This window comes from Oryx dammah, unplaced genomic scaffold, assembly GCF_014754425.2.
Source record: "Oryx dammah isolate SB20612 unplaced genomic scaffold, SCBI_Odam_1.1 HiC_scaffold_18, whole genome shotgun sequence".
Classification (NCBI taxonomy): domain Eukaryota; kingdom Metazoa; phylum Chordata; class Mammalia; order Artiodactyla; family Bovidae; genus Oryx; species Oryx dammah.
The window spans coordinates 81,709,552-81,727,827 of NW_024070202.1; the positions used below are offsets into that span (position 1 = coordinate 81,709,552).

At 42.0% G+C, this 18,276-nt stretch overlaps 1 protein-coding gene across 1 annotated transcript in view; it reads right to left on the minus strand.

The window, feature by feature from the left end:
- Window positions 1–18,276, minus strand: part of POU6F2 (POU class 6 homeobox 2) — a 498,528-nt gene that overhangs the window by 47,591 nt on the left and 432,661 nt on the right. Inside the window, exon 6 of the mRNA XM_040259501.1 lies at window positions 5,910–6,056. Within this exon, the coding sequence (XP_040115435.1) occupies window positions 5,910–6,056 (147 nt within the window). The remainder of the gene's footprint in view (window positions 1–5,909; window positions 6,057–18,276) is intronic.

The window sequence follows — 18,276 nt, forward strand, 5'->3', positions numbered from 1 at the left end:
GAGTAATATTGTTTAGCTGATTTTTTTTCCACTTGACTGGCTCTTTAAAGACTGAAGGGAGGGTTTTTGACTTGCCTTGCTGCCACTTAAGAAAATTTCACAGTGGTCGAGAACTAATTTCATCAGGAAACATTCTAAGCTTCAGTTAAAATGTAAAATGCTTTCTTTAGCCCCAGGATAAAATGAAATTTCATTTGCTTTTACTTTTCTGCAATAATGCCAATAAGGAGATATTGCCGGGGGGCCTGAGGGAAACCAATTCCATAGCTGAACAAATCGATGGTAAATCTACTTGCCAAATCCTGAACAGACCCACTGAATAAGTGTTAGGAACACACACACACACATACACACCCCTATTGAACTATCCAGGGTAAGGATGACATTCCTCTAAGGAAATTAATGTCCTACTATTAAGATTTTCACATTCTCAAACTCCTCAGACACTGAAGAATTATGAACGAGTGCACAGCTATAAACCAAAACACAGCTCCTTGATTAATCCTAATAGGTAGTGTTAATTGAATGATGGTATTATTGAATGATCATTATGTGCCTGACCCTGTTCTAAGCCCTTTAGTCCTAGAAGCTGGTGCCATAATAATCCCCATTTTTCAGATGCAGAAACTGAGGCACAAAGAGGGTAAATCAATTGCCCAAGGTCTCACACCTGGTGAACAGCAGTCTAGTTACAGAGCCTGTTCTCTTTGCCTGAGCACTGCACTGCCTTTGCTGCATATCTGAACAAAGAAACATTCCAGAAAATGTTAGACAAACTCTAAATGATGATGAACATTATGATAATCATTTATTGAGTCTTTAATGGCATACTGAGGTGCTATAGTAGGTTTTTTTTTTTTTTCACACACATTTCATATAACTTCATGATCTAGGGGCTTAGTTTTGATTATTTTTATTTTAAAATAAAACTGAGGCCAGAGAGACATCAGGTAATTTGCCTAGGGTCACAGAGCTAGTAACTGAATGACTTTGGACTCAAATGAGCCTATAACTAGCATTCTTTCTATTGCCTACCTTTCCCACTTTCGTGGAAACAGAAGGAAGCAAAATGTTCTTCTCAGCACTGTGACAGCCATTGTCAATTTCATTATCACTAATTATCATCAAGACATTTGGTACCTTCCCACCTCACAGTGAAGTTGTGTGTGATATAATTTAAAATATATTAACATCCCTGGGTATGATATGTGCTTTGTGAATTTAGAATGTAGTAGTTTTTTTAGGGACCTCCCTGGTGTCCCTAAAATTCTGAAAGAAATGGGAATACCAGACCACCTGACCTGCCTCTTGAGAAACCTATATGCAGGTCAGGAAGCAACAGTTAGAACTGGACATGGAACAACAGACTGGTTCCAAATAGGAAAAGGAGTACGGCAAGGTTGTATATTGTCACCCTGCTTATTTAACTTCTGTGCAGAGTACATCATGAGAAATGCTGGACTGGAAGAAACACAAGCTGGGATCAAGATTGCTGGGAGAAATATCAATAACCTTAGATATGCAGATGACACCACCCTTATGGCAGAAAGTGAAGAGGAACTAAAAAGCCTCTTGAGGAAAGTGAAAGAGGAGAGTGAAAAAGATGGCTTAAAGCTCAACATTCAGAAAACCAAGATCATGGCATCCAGTCCATCACTTCATGGGAAATAGATGGGGAAACAGTGGAAACACTGTCAGACTTTATTTTTCTGGGCTCCAAAATCACTGCAGATGGTGACTGCAGCCGTGAAATTAAAAGACGCTTACTCCTTGGAAGAAAAGTTATGACCAACCTAGATATCATATTGAAAAGCAGAGACATTACTTTGCCAACAAAGGTCCGTCTAGTCAAAGCTATGGTTTTTCCAGTAGTCATGTATGGATGTGAGAGTTGGACTGTGAAGAAAGCTGAGTGCCGAAGAATTGATGCTTTTGAACTGTGGTGCTGGAGAAGAGTTTTGAGAGTCCCTTGGACTGCAAGGAGTTCCAACCAGTCCATTCTAAAGGAGATCAGTTTTGGGTGTTCTTTGGAAGGAATGATGCTGAAGCTGAAACTCCAGTACTTTTGCCACCTCATGCGAAGAGTTGACTCATTGGAAAAGACTGATGCTGGGAGGGACTGGCGGCAGGAGGAGAAGGGGATGACAGAGGATGAGATGGTTGGATGGCATCACTGACTCGATGGACGTGAGTCTGAGTGAACTTCGTGAGTTGGTGATGGACAGGGAGGCGTGGCGTGCTGCGATTCATGGGGTCACAAAGAGTGGGACACGACTGAGAGATTGAACTGAACTGAACTGGTGTTCCAATGGCTAAGACTCTGCATTTCCAATGCAGGGGGCCTGAGTTTGATCCCTGGTCAAAGTATTATATCCCATATGCTGTAACTAAAAATCCTCTGTGCCACAACTAAGAGCTGGAGCAGCCAAATGAATAAATGAATGAATTAATTAAAAAATATAAAGAAAAGAATGAAGTATTTTGTTAGTATTATTCACTCTTTGGACAAGTTAATTCTGACTTTGGAATTAACTGCTATTCTGAATGAATGGCAAGGTTAGAAGGGTATGAAATGTCTGAGGTTTCCCTCCATATTTGCTTCAAAACTACTACTTGGAAAAAAAAAAAAACCGTAAAAAACCTTTAACTATATTGAGATGTCCTTTAAATTTACTGAGATTTGGTAAATGAAAACAGTCAGATTCCAAGCCTGGGAAGCAAAACTGCAAGTCTCAGGTGGTAGAATGTCTTCCTGTTGAGTCTAAGGTTAGAGACTGAAGGGAGATCTGAGAAATGTCTCCCTATGTGGGCATCTGCCCAGCCAAGGAGGCAGACCTAGGACCTCCTGCCCTCTGAGCTGGAGCTAGTGATCCAGGCTGCTTCACAGGAGTTGCGTTAGAATTCACAGGATGAGGCTCTGGTTGAGGAAAGTTAAATTATTACCCTCACGTCAAAAGACGAAAAAGAGGTGGAGCCTACACCCACTCTCAGTCAAGAAGGTCTGAATTCAGCCAGGACTCTAAACTACTGTGTAATCCCACATTGACTTCGAGGGAACAAAGAGAATCTCAGCAGTGGGGATCAAGGATTAGAGCAATTCTGATAACACAAGGTCCCTTTGTGCCTCAACAGACCTACTGTAGCAAATACTGTAGTGGAGTGAAACATGCTTTTCTAACTTAGTTTAGATTTCAATGTTACGACTTCCACGTGAACTTTCACGTTTAAAAAATAGTTGATGTCAAGAACTCAAATGAAGGAATCTCTAAATATATTTAGAGTTTTCTCTCTGTATCTTTTCTGCAAAAGCTCCATAGAGATTTTTAAGGAGCTGAAAATGGGCTGCATGCTGTACTCCTAGTTAACATGGCAGTCTGAGTATGGCAATTGCAATCACCTGATGCCAAAGTAGTCTTAACTTCTGTACCACAGTAACACAAGCCAAAGGAGTATACAGACACACACAACAAATAACACTTGCCTTTTTGGGAGTATAATTTGACTTCTTCATAAAGCTCAACCAAGTATCTTGAGGCCAAGAGATGCGGGCATGCACCTTTTTCTGGGAAGATGACGGTGTTTAAATTACAAAGATTAAAAAAGGCACAGTGCTGCATCAATGTGGCCACTTCCTCTGCTTTGGAAATGAGAGCATCTTGGTCTTTTCTTGCGCTGGGAGGAGGACATGACGACATGGAGACACGTCTAAAACTCTCAGGCAAGACTTCACAAGTGGGCATAATTGATGTCTCTGTAAGTTGTTGTTGTTTCACGTTAGAAGGTTTGTGTACCATGCCAAATCACCTATCCTAACACAATTTCTAAAATAAAAAAATTATGGTTAAAATCAACTTTTATTCAATATATGCAGAGTGCCAATCAAGCTCCAACTTTGAATTCCCTTTCCTTAGGAGTACTTATGGGTTGGGAGAGCCATCCCTGAGATGAGAGCTGGCAAAGCCTACAAAAAGCAAAAGTCATAACTTGAGTCCCTGAGAAGGAGGGAGGTTTGTAACCGGCAAAAAAGATCAGCCATTACATCATCAGAAGAATCAGCTCCTAACAATTCCTTCTAATATTAAAGCATTTTCTCCAGCACAAACACTCAAGAGGTGGAGCATAGTAGTATATTTCACTTGGACATGGGGACAAGAGAAATCAGAGGCAAATACAAGTTAGTGGTTGTGGTGTCTATCTTAGACTTTTAAAATTTACATTTCAAGAGTTAGTTGCCTGGCAGAAAGGAATCAAGGTGTTCTATTTTAGGCTCAACTGCAGGAAATAGCCTCCAGGATGGACCTGATCTGAGTATGAGTTACAGATATTATAACCAACTTTTCCTCCACACTAATACCCCATCCCTCCAGAAATCTTAATAGGGTTTTGAGAGCCTCCATTTAGAGCTGGCTGCATAAAATGATTCTTTGATGAAAAGGGATTGGAACAAGGGTTAAAGCCGACATTGAAAGGTGACTGTGGAGGGCATGGTGTTCATACATCCCTCCTTTAATATGTGTGGTGTGCACCTGTGATAAGATGATTCATTACCTGGGGCCGCTCTTTGACAAGCTCCATCGTTCAGGCCTCGGGGTTCTGACGGGACAATCCTGCACCCGCCCAGGAAATATAACAAGGTCAGCTTTTTTTCCCCCTGGGATGTGGTTGGAGACAGTTTAGCTTATAATGCATCTCTGTTTACTCTTTATGTAAAATAAAGCAAGGTTCAAGACATCACAATTCCTGTTCCCCCAGAGCAGGCCAAGCAGAGAGTAGTAACCTTGCTGTTGGGAAAATAACCCTGGGAGAAGAAAATATCAGCAAGGATGCAAAGCTGCTTCTTTCTTGCATTTCATCATCAGACACAGGAATGTTGAGAACCAGATGCCCTACGCAGCGAGCCCAGGCTCTGTGTCAGGCCTTTGAATGAGAGGGCACCCCTGACACCATCAGCTTCACCCTCTTCTGTTCTGCATGCAGCTTTTAGGTTTACTGGGGTCTTGAAGAGGGATGACTTCCATCTGAAGTTCTTTCAGAGTCTTGGTGGCCACAATGCAGGCCCATGTGCAGGGGGAGGGAACAAACGTGCCTGCTGGTGACATGAGGAAGGTTTACTGGCCCTGGCAGGTTGAAGTAAATCAACAAGCATGCAAGAAACCACTAAGCTCTTGGGAGAATCAGCAAGAGGCCAGGCACATGCGTCGACTGACAGTTGGCTTTATTCTAATTCACACCTTTTCTTTGTTTCCTTTACAGAACATCTTGAATTGTTTCCCATCACCTCCCCATACATCCAGAAATTAACTTTCTTTTCTTTTTTAATTAAAAAAATTTTTATTTTATTTTTTGGCTGCACAGTGCACCATATGGGATCTTAGTTTCCCATCCAGGGATTGAACCCTTGCCCCCTGAAGTGGAAGCATGGAGTCTTAACCACTGGACCACCAGCGAGATCTCCCAGAAAATGGCTTTCTTAAGGCTAATTAGAAATCTTAGAGCAATTAGGGAAGGAAACTTACCAATTTCCTCCAATACCCAAGTTTCCAAAAAATTAAAAAAAATTAAAAACAAAACAGAAATCTTACTTGTAAAATGTAACTGATATTTTCTTAGCAAGAGTCTCTCAGTCCTGAAAAGTAATTTCTTTAATTAAGGTCATAACACAAGTCATTGTACAGAAATAAAACCCACATAAAACTTAGTAGACATTCTAGGGGAAAGAAAAAAAAAATCTTGTTTCTAAAATAGAGAAACACCTCCCAAGCCTTCTCTTCTTCTTGACATTGCTGGTCAACATTATTTATTTGACATGAATGACTGCGGTTACATATCACTGTCATGCAAAAGAAATTCATTTCTTTTCCAAGTTCAAGCTGCCATACAAATTCACTCTTGTTTCCACTCCCACTCACCTGTCCTTGTGCATTAGTAACTAGTTGACCTGTGACCCCCTGCAGACTGGAGAGGGTATTGCCAAAGGCCTGTGAACTTGCTATGGAGCCCATGGCTGCTGCTGCTGCAGCCGCTGCAGCCTGACTTGCTAGTGGATTATTAACCAGCTGCAAAGAGAGAAAAGATCAGGGTGAAACCACCACACACAGGCACAGCACAATGGAAACAATATTCACGTTGGGAAGGAGGTTCTCACTCCAAATGGCTCATGCAAAGGTCCGGGAACCCAGCGAGGGGGCCTGGGGAACGTTCCCTCTGAAGCTGCAGAGTTTGGGAGAGGTTGGAAATGGACTGGAAGGGAAATACTCTCCATCAACACTGGGCTGCTTAATGGAGCCTGAGTTTGGGAGGAGGCCCAGAAGGGAGAGAGGTGAGTCCCAGGAGGGAGAGAGGTGAGCCCCAGGAAGGGAGAGAGGTGAGCTCCAGGAGGGAGAGAGGTGGGCCCCAGGGGTGAGGTAGGTCCTTAGGATCGCCCCACGTGGAGAAATAATTTTGGAGAGATCCCTGGGTTTTGTTTGCTAGGCTAAATAAAATATTGAGAAAATGTCTACTTTGCTTGCGGCAATCAGACCAAATTAATTAATTACCAAAAGTGGGATTAAAATAGGATGGGAGTAGGGATGGAGGAAGGGAATAGACTTTAGGGATTTCTGCAGAGGAATTTATCATTTTCATTTGTGAATTGCAAATTCACATTCGGTAAAGAAGATGCCTCACTCCACTTTTTTCTCCAAAGGAGAAGGAAACCAAAGTCCGGAGGTACTGACTCCTCTAGCCTCTGTGCTCTCTGAGAGTGAGTCTAGAGTTGGGACTTTTGGGGGGCCTCACTCAAACCATGGGATTCAAGGTCAAGGAGGAAGATCCCTTGGTGAATGGTCAGGGTGACATTGGCTTGCTGTTTGAGCTCATATATGGCCTTCCCTTGGCCTCTTTCCTGGGATAAGAGTGAGCTAGGGAGGAAAATTTGATGGGGCTGGTGGTGGGGGGAGTTGCCCAAGGAGGAGGTTATGGCTGCCAAATTTTGTTTTTCCATGGAGGCCAATTCAATATTCTTTATCCTGCCAATTTTCCACGTCACAGGTTTTCAGGCCTTCTGACCATGAGGCAGAAGTGTAGCTTGAACTAAAATCTGCATTTAGGTTAATGACTAGATATAAATGCAAGAAACATTTAAACTTTTTTCACAGTATTGGTTTTGATACATGAATTTCATTTGTATTTATTCTAGGGTGTTATTTTTCCCATATAGTTCCTCTCAAGTACAACAATTGTTGTGTATAATAATGCATTTTCCATCACCAGTTCCTGCATCCATGAAATTCCTGCATTTAGCAGAAACCTGCCAAGACTAAGACTTGGTGGAAAAAAAATTAATGCCATACTTAATTCTAGTCCTGGAAACTCTTTTAAAGATGATTTAAAAAAAAAAAACTTTCTTCTTTACTTTCTCTTTTTCTCTTTTTTTTTTTCCTTCCCCCGCCTCCTTTCCCTCAAAACATATTTTATGACTTAATTCCTTTGGAAATTTGCCTAGCATTAACATCATCTGATGAGGATGGAAATACTAATTGTCAGAGGAAATGTCAAAAGGGAGAGGAATTTAATAATTCTTCCCCCTCCATTACTGTGATATCTTTATCGTATTGGTTTCTTTATTCTTTTATAACCAAATTTCACAGCACTAGTTCTACAGAAATTCCATTGACCCAGCAGGTTTTGTTAGAAATGAGAATCCATTTTCAGCTCATTACATTATGTGTCTTTCGCCTTTATGTCTCTCCTCAAAGATAATAATGATTTTCTTTTTAAGGAGAAAAAAATTCTCATTCATCAGCCTAAAAAGAAACCCTGTCTTATCCCAGATTACCACCATGGGATTTAAGATTCAGATTGGCCTTGATCTTGGTTTTCTGAATATATTTGTATAGTGTATATGAGGCAAGTAATGGTATATGTTGAACGGAAATTCTTCTTGTTGGCTTGACTCCCTGAAGTCAAAGAGTTTATAGTGTGTTCTCTTTTTGGCTTCCAAAGTGAGAAGACCCCTTGAGGAATACCTTCCCTAAATGACCAGGATGCACACTGCCCAGTGGCACACAATTCTTGGGTCATCTGCCAGTTGCTATGTTCAAATTTATTTTCACGCAATATAATTTGAAATCATAATGAAATTCCTGAATTTCAAGGAGGTCTCAAAATAAGCTTCTTAATCTTAAAGAAAGATTAAATTATGTGCAATTTGGTTTTAATGCTGAATATGCAATTTTGTCCATGAATTTTGAGTGAAACATTTAAATCAGTACCTACAGAATGCTTTCTGAAAGAGATAGTGCTTCCCATTTAATGATGAGAACATATTTTTAAAAATTGTAAGACATCTTCCTAACATCTAGGTCAATCAAAAGTTCACATGAGAAAATTTGGAATCACTCTCTGGATATATTCAGTAGTGTAGTTGGGAATTCTCAGTGTTTGGGACACTAGTGTGTTATTCAGCTATATCTTTGTATTTGCAATAAGTTCAGGCATCATATAAAGGGTGAACTGTTCTGAACAGAAAAAGCACCTACTTAAAATCAGGCCCTGAACCTTTGTGCTATGGGGTCAGAAATGGGTACAGCTCTGTTTTGGAAGATTTCTTCAGCAACCAGATGTTTCAGATTTTGTTTGTTTGTTTTTGTTTATTTTCTCTATATCCTGGTCCTAGATTGAAACCCAATGTGTTCCTCTTTTTGCCGCTTTTCCCTCTTAATGAAGCAAATGGTGACTCGGTGGCTCTCTTACTTCCTATCCTGCATCCCTAAGTCTTTGTGAAGATGTAGGGGCTCTGGGGGAGATGTCTTGCTGGCCCCTGGAAGCAGAGTTAGAAGTGAAGTGGGGAAGTGAGTGGTATATACAGACAGTGGGTACAAGTCAATCTGTAAGCTGACAGCATTTCTGGTGGACCATTGATGCTGTTGATGGATGCAGCTTCATAAATACCTTTTGGCTTTTCTGTCTGGGACTGCCAAGGCAGGGATGTTAGTATGCATTAAGATATGTGGCAGGGATGAGGGAGGGGCTAGTCAGGAAACCATAAGTGTTCTCTTCATCACCTCCGGTCACGTCACTCTGTATTGTCCTCAGTCATGTCATATTAGCAGTATTCCTCTCAATACTTCTTCTTGATTGGGACTCGGGGGAGATTTGGACAGTGGGGAACCCGGGCACAATAAATGCACATAATGAGCATGTTAACATTCTGGGACCAACTGGGCATTTTGAAGTCGCTGCCAAGTATATGTCTTCAGATCTCTCACTGCCAATGTACCCAACCAGCAAAGGATGGCCCCAATGAGGTCTGACTGTGTTACATACTCGTGTTTGCAACAGTCCAATTAAAAAGACAGGCTGCATTCTGGTGTATGCTTGATTATAAATGTGGAAGCTCTCAAAGCGAGAATTTGCAGAGAGACAGCATCCTCATGTCACTTTCACATGGATTCTGGGCCTTGAATATATCAAGCTATAGCTCTATACTTCTCAGATAGCCTAAAAACCCAATAGGAACACAAATTTCTTAAGACAGCCCCCTCAGTTTTAAAGAACATAATACTAGGATAATAGGAAATAATTCTGTAAGCAAGGACTCCAGACCTCACAGAGCCTGCATATCCATTCATGCAGCTGAGGGCATCCACTCTGAAACCAGACTGCCTTGGCTTGTGACTTTCAGTCAACCAGGCCTCATGTTCTCTTAGGTTAAGTGGGTGTAAACAGGGCACCACTTCTCATAGAGGAACGATGAAAATTAAATGGATAACAGATGCAAAAACGTTTTAGAACAATACTTGGCATATATCAAGTTCTAAAAATGATGCTAGCTATTATCCTCACAGTTCAGGTTGTGCATCAGGATTTTAAACTAATTGAGCAGAATAGAACAGACCTCCACAAACACTCTCTTACTCTAGAAAGAATGTGAACACAAGTGACTGCATTCTCCATTTTTACATTTTTAACTATTTTCTATAACTTTATTTTGCTTATTTTAAAATTTATTTTTATTTATTTATTTTTTGGCCTGATGCACAGCATGCAACAGCTTAGTTCCCAGACCAGGGGTCAAACTGGTGTGCTATGCAATGGTAGCAGATTCTTAACCACTGAACCACCAGAGAAGTCCCTATTTTGCTTGTTTGCAAAGAGTAGCCTGAAAAAAGCTATTAGCAAGTAATGTGACTATTAGATGAGGTGAGTTGCATGATTTAAAAGATAATATGCTGTTTGAAAATATTTCAGACTGGAGAACATCAGGAAAAATAGTTATAGCATGATGTCACCTGCTGCTCTTGGATTTATATTTGATCATGTACAGAGAAATTTTTAGAGAAAGCAGTGTTTTGATTCTGAGGACAGGCTAGGTAGGTGTCAGGCCAACAAGAGAAGACCTTTTTTGTCTGATCTATTGTCTCACACTCAGTTTACAACATTTGTTAGGATTCCAGGACATCAATTTTGCAGTCTAATTCCTTCCTCATGTCAAAATATGGTGAATGAGTCTATTTCATAGTTGCTGATTTGATAGTGAAGGCATTCAGGAAATAGATTTATAAAAAACATTTCCCTTAGGATTTGCAGTGGTTGATTTCTACCTTCACGTATTGATGGGGATATTGAGTACTCATCGCATAAAGAGAATAAATCCATGTTCCCAAATCTTTAGTGCTCTATGCACAACCTTGTTATCTGTGGACCCTAAATGGTGATGGAGAGAAAAGCTTTAAAACAGTTTCTTCAAGGAGGACTCTTAGATGACATCATATGTGTGACATCACATAAATGTCACCATAGATAATGTGGTGGGGTGTCTAAGTCTTGCCCCAGCTTCTCTTTCTCTGAAAGACTCATATTCTGCAGCCTGCTAAAGAATTCAGGTTTCTTGAATCTGAGCACTAGCAGCACTCTATTTTTCATGAAAATTTGCTGACTGCATTATCCTAATAATGTAAATCTTATTTGCAAAAATCTGGCAGCATGAGGCAGCAATTTGGCTATAGTGTTATATTATATGTCTATGTCTTTTATACCAAGAGGAAATAATGGGTGCAGCAGGCTCAGCCTTTCTTTGGAGCATAAATGCCCATGATCTATAGTTTTATCATTCTCCTCATGAGCTATGTGAATTTTATAGACTATGGATTTTGGAGCAGCTCGTTTTGCTACTAAGTTTACAATTTAAAACTCTGAAACTGTGGTGCCATTTGTTTTTAAATGAGGATGTTCATAAACACATTGATCACCATTCATTCCCCATTTAAAGCCAGGAATGACTAGCAGTGGCTGCCTAGAAATAGGGTAAACGTGGCTCTTCAAGTTCATTGCTATACCTGAGGTCCTTGACTTTTCTTATGCTCTGAAACATGTTTCTTAATTCAGTGGGACTCTTAACCAAATCTGTACTTCCACTTCTTACCCTCAAGTCTTCTCTTAAAGGTCAAGGAAATACCAATAGACAAATTCTGGAAGGGAAGCCATATTTATCTCAACAACCCACTTGTGTGTTTTGTCCAACTAGACCTTTCCCTTTGGTCTCATGTTTATTAATGCGTTATGAAATCCTCATAACAGTTAAAAATCAGTTTTGTGAGTTTTAATATTGAGCCAAGCTTTGCTGCTTGCTCTCTGCTCATCTCCCTGGAGAGACAGTCATAGAAGCTGACCATCCAATTCTCTGCCTACCAGAAGTTTTCTTCACCATGTCTGAGACCCCCCACATTGGAGTGTCTGAGATTTTTCACGATGACTCTAAGGCACTGCAACTTCCTAAAATACCTTTGAATCATCAAGGTAATGCAGTCTAGTTTCAGAACAAATTATATTTTCATTTTGTGGGTACACTAAGTACAGTAACTTTCCATGAATGCTCTAGTCATTTTCCATCAACACCCAGGCATACTATCTCACAGACGAATTTTGAAAATGACCTGAAGTCTGAGGTTGAGTTTCCCAGAAACAGGATGGAGCGGGAAGGGAAGGATCCCAATCTGGTAGGGGTGTGAGTTTCCACCCTGAGGCTTGGAAGCTTGGTGTCCACCCTCCACACCAGACAGTCCCAATTCACAGCCCTGGGATAAAGGAGAGGCTTGGGAATCAAATACCTGGGTGTTGTTGGCTCTTTGCTCTTGGGGCAAAGTGGAGTCTTTGGAAGAACGGCTGCTGGTGCTGGTTTTTGAAATCCCCCGAGGTAGGGGTGGGCTTCCCCTGTGGCTCAGTGGTAAAGAATCTGCCTGGCAATGCAGGAGATACAAGAGACACAGGTTCCATTCCAGGATTGGGAAGATCCCCTGGAGTAGGAAATAGGAACCCACTCCATTGTTCTTCCCTGGAGAATCCCATGGACAGAGTAGCCTGGTGGGCTACAGTCCATAGCATTGCAGAGTCAGACAGGACTGAAGTGACTGAGCATGCAGGCACAAGGCAGGGGCAACTTACAGAAAAGAATTCCAGGGGATCTGGGTGGAACACAAACACATTGCTACAGGGCAACTGTCACTCTCTCTTATTCATTAAAGTCTTCACCCTGCATGCAGATGTAGAGAGCGGACTCTGGACACATGGGGTGGGGGGAGGAAAGGGTGGGATGAATTGAGAGAGTAGCATTGATTGGATATGTACTACCATGTGTAAAATAGATAGCTAGTGGGAAGTTGCTGTACGGTGCAGGGAGCTCAGCTTGATGCTCTGTGATACCCTAGAGGGGTGGGATGGGGCTGGGGAGGGAGGCTCAGGAGGAAGGGGATATATGTACACATACAGTTGATTCTGCTGTAGTTTGTTGTACAGCAGAAATTAACACAACATTATAAAGCAATTATGCTCAATAAAAAAGTACTATTATGAACTCAAAGGGTTCAGTAGAATAAAAGCATCTTAGCTCTTAAAAAAAAATTAATAGTCTTCATCCTGCAAACATTTAATCAGTACCCACTATGTTTTGGGCACAGTGTGAGGGAGGCGATGTGAAAGACAGATTAACATGTTCCCTACCCTCTGTGGGCTTACAGTCAAAGAGAGAAGGAGATCTGGTGGGAAGAGATGGGAAGTAGGAAAAGATGAGCTGTTCAGGGAGCAGTATCCACATCTGAGGGAGTGGCAGTCTGCGGTGGGGTCTGTGAGAGAGGAGGTGGTGGGTTCCGAGCCCTGGGAGGGCAGTTCTGAACCTGTCTACCTTGAACTCGCTCAGAGTTGCACAGAATGTGACTGGTAATGAATGAGCCACTCTATATGAGAAGGAAAAGGGGAGCAGCACAGTGTAAGGATTGTGTGTGTGTGTGTGTGTGTGTGTGTGTTAGTCACTCAGTTGTGTCTGACTCTTTGCGACTCCATGGACTGTAGCCCACCAGGGTCCTCTGTCCATGGGATTCTCTAGGCAAGAATAGTGGAGTGGGTAGCCATTCCCTCCTCCAGGGGATCTTCCCAACTCATCGATCAAACCCAGGTCTGCCGCATTGCAGGCAGATTACTGTCTGAACCACCAGGGAAGCCCAGTGTAAGGCTTAAGAGCTTGCATTCTGGAACTAGATTGCCTGGGTTCTAATTATGAGGCTGCCAGGAACTCAATTTACCTTTCTGCTAAGGAGTGAATATTTGTGTAATCCCTCTCTCCAATTCATATGTTGAAATCTTAACCCCTACATCATGAGAAACACTGGGCTGGAAGCACAAGCTGGAATCAAGACTGCTGGGAGAAATATCAGTAACCTCAGATATGCAGATGACACCACCCTTATGGCAGAAAGTGAAGAGGAACTAAAAGGCCTCTTGAGGAAAGTGAAAGAGAAGAGTGAAAAAGATGGCTTAAAGCTCAACATTCAGAAAACGAAGATCATGGCATCTGGTCCCATCACTTCATGGGAAATAGATGGGGAAACAGTGGAAACAGTGTCAGATTTTATTTTGGGGGGCTTCAAAATCACTGCAGATGGTGATTTCAGCCATGAAATTAAAAGATGCTTACTCCTTGGAAGAAAAGTTATGACCAACCTAGATAGCATATTCAAAAGCAGAGACATTACTTTGCCAACAAAGGTCCGTCTAGTCAAGGCTATGGTTTTTCCAGTGGTCATGTATGGATGTGAGAGTTGGATTGTGAAGAAAGCTGAGTGCCGAAGAATTGATGCTTTTAAACTGTGGTGTTGGAGAAGACTCTTGAGAGTCCCTTGGACTGCAAGGAGATCCAACCAGTCCATTCTGAACAAGATCAGCCCTGGGTGTTCTTTGGAAGGAATGATGCTAAAGCTGAAACTCCAGTACTTTGGCAACCTAATGCAAAAGTTGACTCATTGGAAAAGACTCTGATGCTGGGAGGGATTGGGGGCAGGAGGAAAAGGGGATGACAGAGAATGAGATGGCTGGATGGCATCACTGACTCGATGGACATGAGTGAACTCTGGGAGTTGGTGATGGACAGGGAGGCCTGGTGTGCTGCGATTCATAGGGTCGCAAAGTGTCGGACACGACTGAGTGACTGAACTGAACTGAACGGAAAGATGGCAGTATTAGGAAGTGGGGCCTTTGGAAGGGGCTTAAGTTAGGCTACAGTCTATGGGTCTCAAAGAGTTGGACACGACTGAGTGACTTCACTTTTCAGGTATCTGGTGGCTCAGATGGTAAAGCATCTGCCTGCAATGTGGGAGACCCAGGTTCAATTCCTGGGTTAGGAAGATACCCTGGAGAAGGAAATGGAAATCCACTCCAGAACTCTTCCCTGGAAAATCCAATGGACGGAGGAGCCTGATAGGCTACAGTCCATGGGGTCGCAAAGAGTCGTACATGACTGAGTGACTTCACTTTTCTAAGTCAAGGGGGTGGTGCCCTCATGAATGGGATTTGTGCCCTTATGAAAGAGACCCCATGGAGATCCTTAGCCCCTTCTACCACATAAAGACACAGTGAGAATCAGGAGAATGCTCTCAACACAACTCAACTGTGCTGGTGCCTTGATCTTAGGCCTCCCAGCCTCCAGAACTGTGAGAAATAAATTTCTAGTTTATTAAACCACCCAGTCTGTGGTATTTTGTTATAGCAGCCCAAAGGGGTCTAAACACTTGTGTATCTCTGTTTTCTCCAGTTTTAGGAAAAGGGGAATAATGAAGGGAAGTAATGAAGTCACAGGGACGGTGTGAAAAATACATGAGTTAATTAATATGTAAAATACTGGAAGAGTTCCTGGCATATGGTAAGCATGAGGCAAGTTTTGCTATAATAATTCTTATTCCTTCCAGGAACTTCTGGACACACTGTTGTTTTAGAGTTGAGTCCTCTCTGTCTCCTTACTCCCTCGAGGGGAGTCTTGCTGGGCCTTTTGAAGATCCTTAGCTATTCTGGAGTGTTTGCATTTGCTGTTTCTATGTCTGTAACCCTTTGCCATTCACATCTTTTTTCTCCCAGGTCACTTCCTTAGCGACACCTTTCTTGCTACTTTATCTAAAAAGCACTCCCTTTCTTTTAGAGATTCATACCAAAACATGTACAAGGAATTGATACAGGGATACATTCTGAAATAATGAGAGAGCTGGTGGGGATATAGAAGAGTGGTGGGTGGGGCTGGGGCTGGGTGGGGCCTTAAGCCCCAGGTTTGATGTTATTTGGGAACTGAAGGATAAGGAGGCAGTGAATGAAAGCTTTTATTGTTTTTATCCTTGGGGCATGTTGGTGGCGATGCAGTTAGGCTATGGGTCTACATCCTCAGCCCAACCTTGTGGACTGGAGTAAAGCTGCTGCAGATTGCATCAGGGGCAGGAGCAGAAGGGGCTGTTCCCCTCAGATAAGGATGGATCCCTGTGTCCCTCAGAGTGTGACTTTAGTGAAGGAGGGGGATATACTCTCCCTTTGTGCAGCATCAGTATGGTGGGACTTCAGGAGGCGTCGGCCACTTGGGCATTTAGAAAGTTTATGGTTCCTGGAGGTCACTGGAGACAGGATCAAAAGTGAGGTTCTACTCAGATAGCTTTGCAAACCCTGCGCATCATTGCTGGTAAACAGAAGAGAGTCTACATACACATGAACGCCCTAGAGTGTGCTCTAGAAGAACACTGAGAAAGAGGTGGAGTCTGCAGAGGACTGGGGTCCAGGTTCTGTAGGATGATTGATGTGTCTGTGCTGAGGAAACAGGGAACACTCAATAGAGGGGAAGGAAATAAACAAGTCTGGCCAGCACACTGTGATTCGGCGGAAAACTAGTAGAAAGCTCTCTGAAGGGATGCATTTAAGTTTTATTTTAAAATTTACTGATAAAATTTTCAGGCCCAGAGCTGAGGGGAAAAACTTTTTAACTTACTCCAATACATTTGATTTGGAAGCAGAGAGGTTAGTATTAAGGAAACCCACCACTTCTAAATCAGATTTTATCCAAGTTACATGTAGACCAATACTGTATTACCACAAGCTTACACATCTCATTTCCTCTTCTGTCTAGTCCTCCATTTAATAACCTGAAAATCTATCTTTTTATTGAGTTTCATGCTATTTTCTGACTTACATACAATAGCGCTCTTCTTACCAATTGCCTATTGTCATGGCACATTAGTTAGGTGAATTTGTTGATATTTCAAAATTACTCTTTCTTATTTTTTATTCTATCATCCAGTTTAAACAAATGATTGGGAGCACTCCTGAGATGAAAGAAAAGAGGCTATTTTTTAAAAAAAGAATAAATTGCTTCCCTGGTACAGCAGTTGGTATTATTCTAGTTTCTAGCAATTGGAAAGCACAGCACACTCTTGCCACACCCACATTTAACTACTTAAATTACTCCCTAACACTGGTTGACTCCCTGCAGATAAAATAGGTCTACTGAGAGCAGAAGAAAGACAAGAAAAGATGAGGTGCTCAAAGAAAGACAAAGCATGGTCTGCCTTATGGAGCCTCAGGACAATTCTGTTCATCAGATATTTTCCCTAACCCTGGAGCAGGTGATGAGTCAGCCCTAGGGATACAAAGGTGAACAAGGCAAGAATCTCTTGCCTTGAGGTGCTCCCAGTCTAATGAATGAGTTGCTGATTTCCACCCTGTGTAGCCAGTGCTATAAGAAAGGGGTGCCCAGAGCCCAGATAAGGGACCCTCAGTAGACCTCAGGCGTGCAAACCACTTAAGGATGATTAGAAGTTGTTTGGGGAGGAGTTGGGAAGGGAAGGGAAGAGAGAAGGCTTCTCAACCACTAGGAATAGACACATTTTGTGGGTCTGGAATCACTGCATTAGTGCTGGGATATTTTGGGAGGATGAAGTGAGGGAGGGGAGTGGAAGATGATGGGGTGTGAGATTATAAATGGAGTACTTTCTATGACACTTTATGGGGCTTGTCCTTCATTCTGTAGGCGAGAGTGGAGGGACATGATCAGGTCTCAGGTTTAGATTGGTCATTTTGGTGACTGAGTTGTTCTAGGGTGGGAGTGGGTCAACTTGGAGGCAGAGAAGATCAGGAGGCTGTTGGAGCAAAGATTATAGGCTGCCCTTTAGGGGGAGAAGGAGTTTAGCTTGGGATAACTTTGTACATGGAATATAGCGTAGCTTGTTCTCCATTGATTCAGCAAACACTGAGCATCAACTACATGTCTTTTCCCCAAAGAGCTTCCAGGGGGTGGGAAAGACAGATCTGTAGACAGATAAATTAAGAGCCAATGGTGCAAATCCAGATCACAATGAGAGATGCCTCATACCTGTTAGAATGGCTATTATCAAATAGACAAGAAATAGTAGGTATTGGTGAGGAGGTGGAGAAAAGGGAACCCTCATGCACTGTTGGACGGGGTGGGGGTGATGTAAATTGGTGCAGCCACCACAGAAAACAGTATGGAGGGTCCTCAAAAGTCAAAAATAGAGCTACCCTATGATCCAGCAATTCTACTTCTGTGTATTTATTTGAAGAAAACAAAAATACTAACTTGAAAATATATCTGTAGCCCCTGTTCGCTGTAGCACCATTTACCATAGATAAGACAAGGAAGCAAGCAAAGATGAATGAATAAGAAAATGTGGTATATATGTATATATACACACACATATTCACATATACAATGGAGTATTATTCAGTCATAAAAAAGAATAAAAATCTTGACATTTGCATAACATGGATGGATCTCAAGAGCGTTATGCTAAGTGACATAAGTCAGAGAGAGGAAGATACTGTGTGATGTCACATATGTGAATGTCAGCAATAACAACCACCTAAGTTTTTAGATACAGACAGCAGATTGGTGGTCTCCAGAGGTGAGGATGGGCCAGATGGATGAAGGGTGTCAAAAGGTACAAACTTCTAGTAATAAAATAGATAAGTCACGGAGAT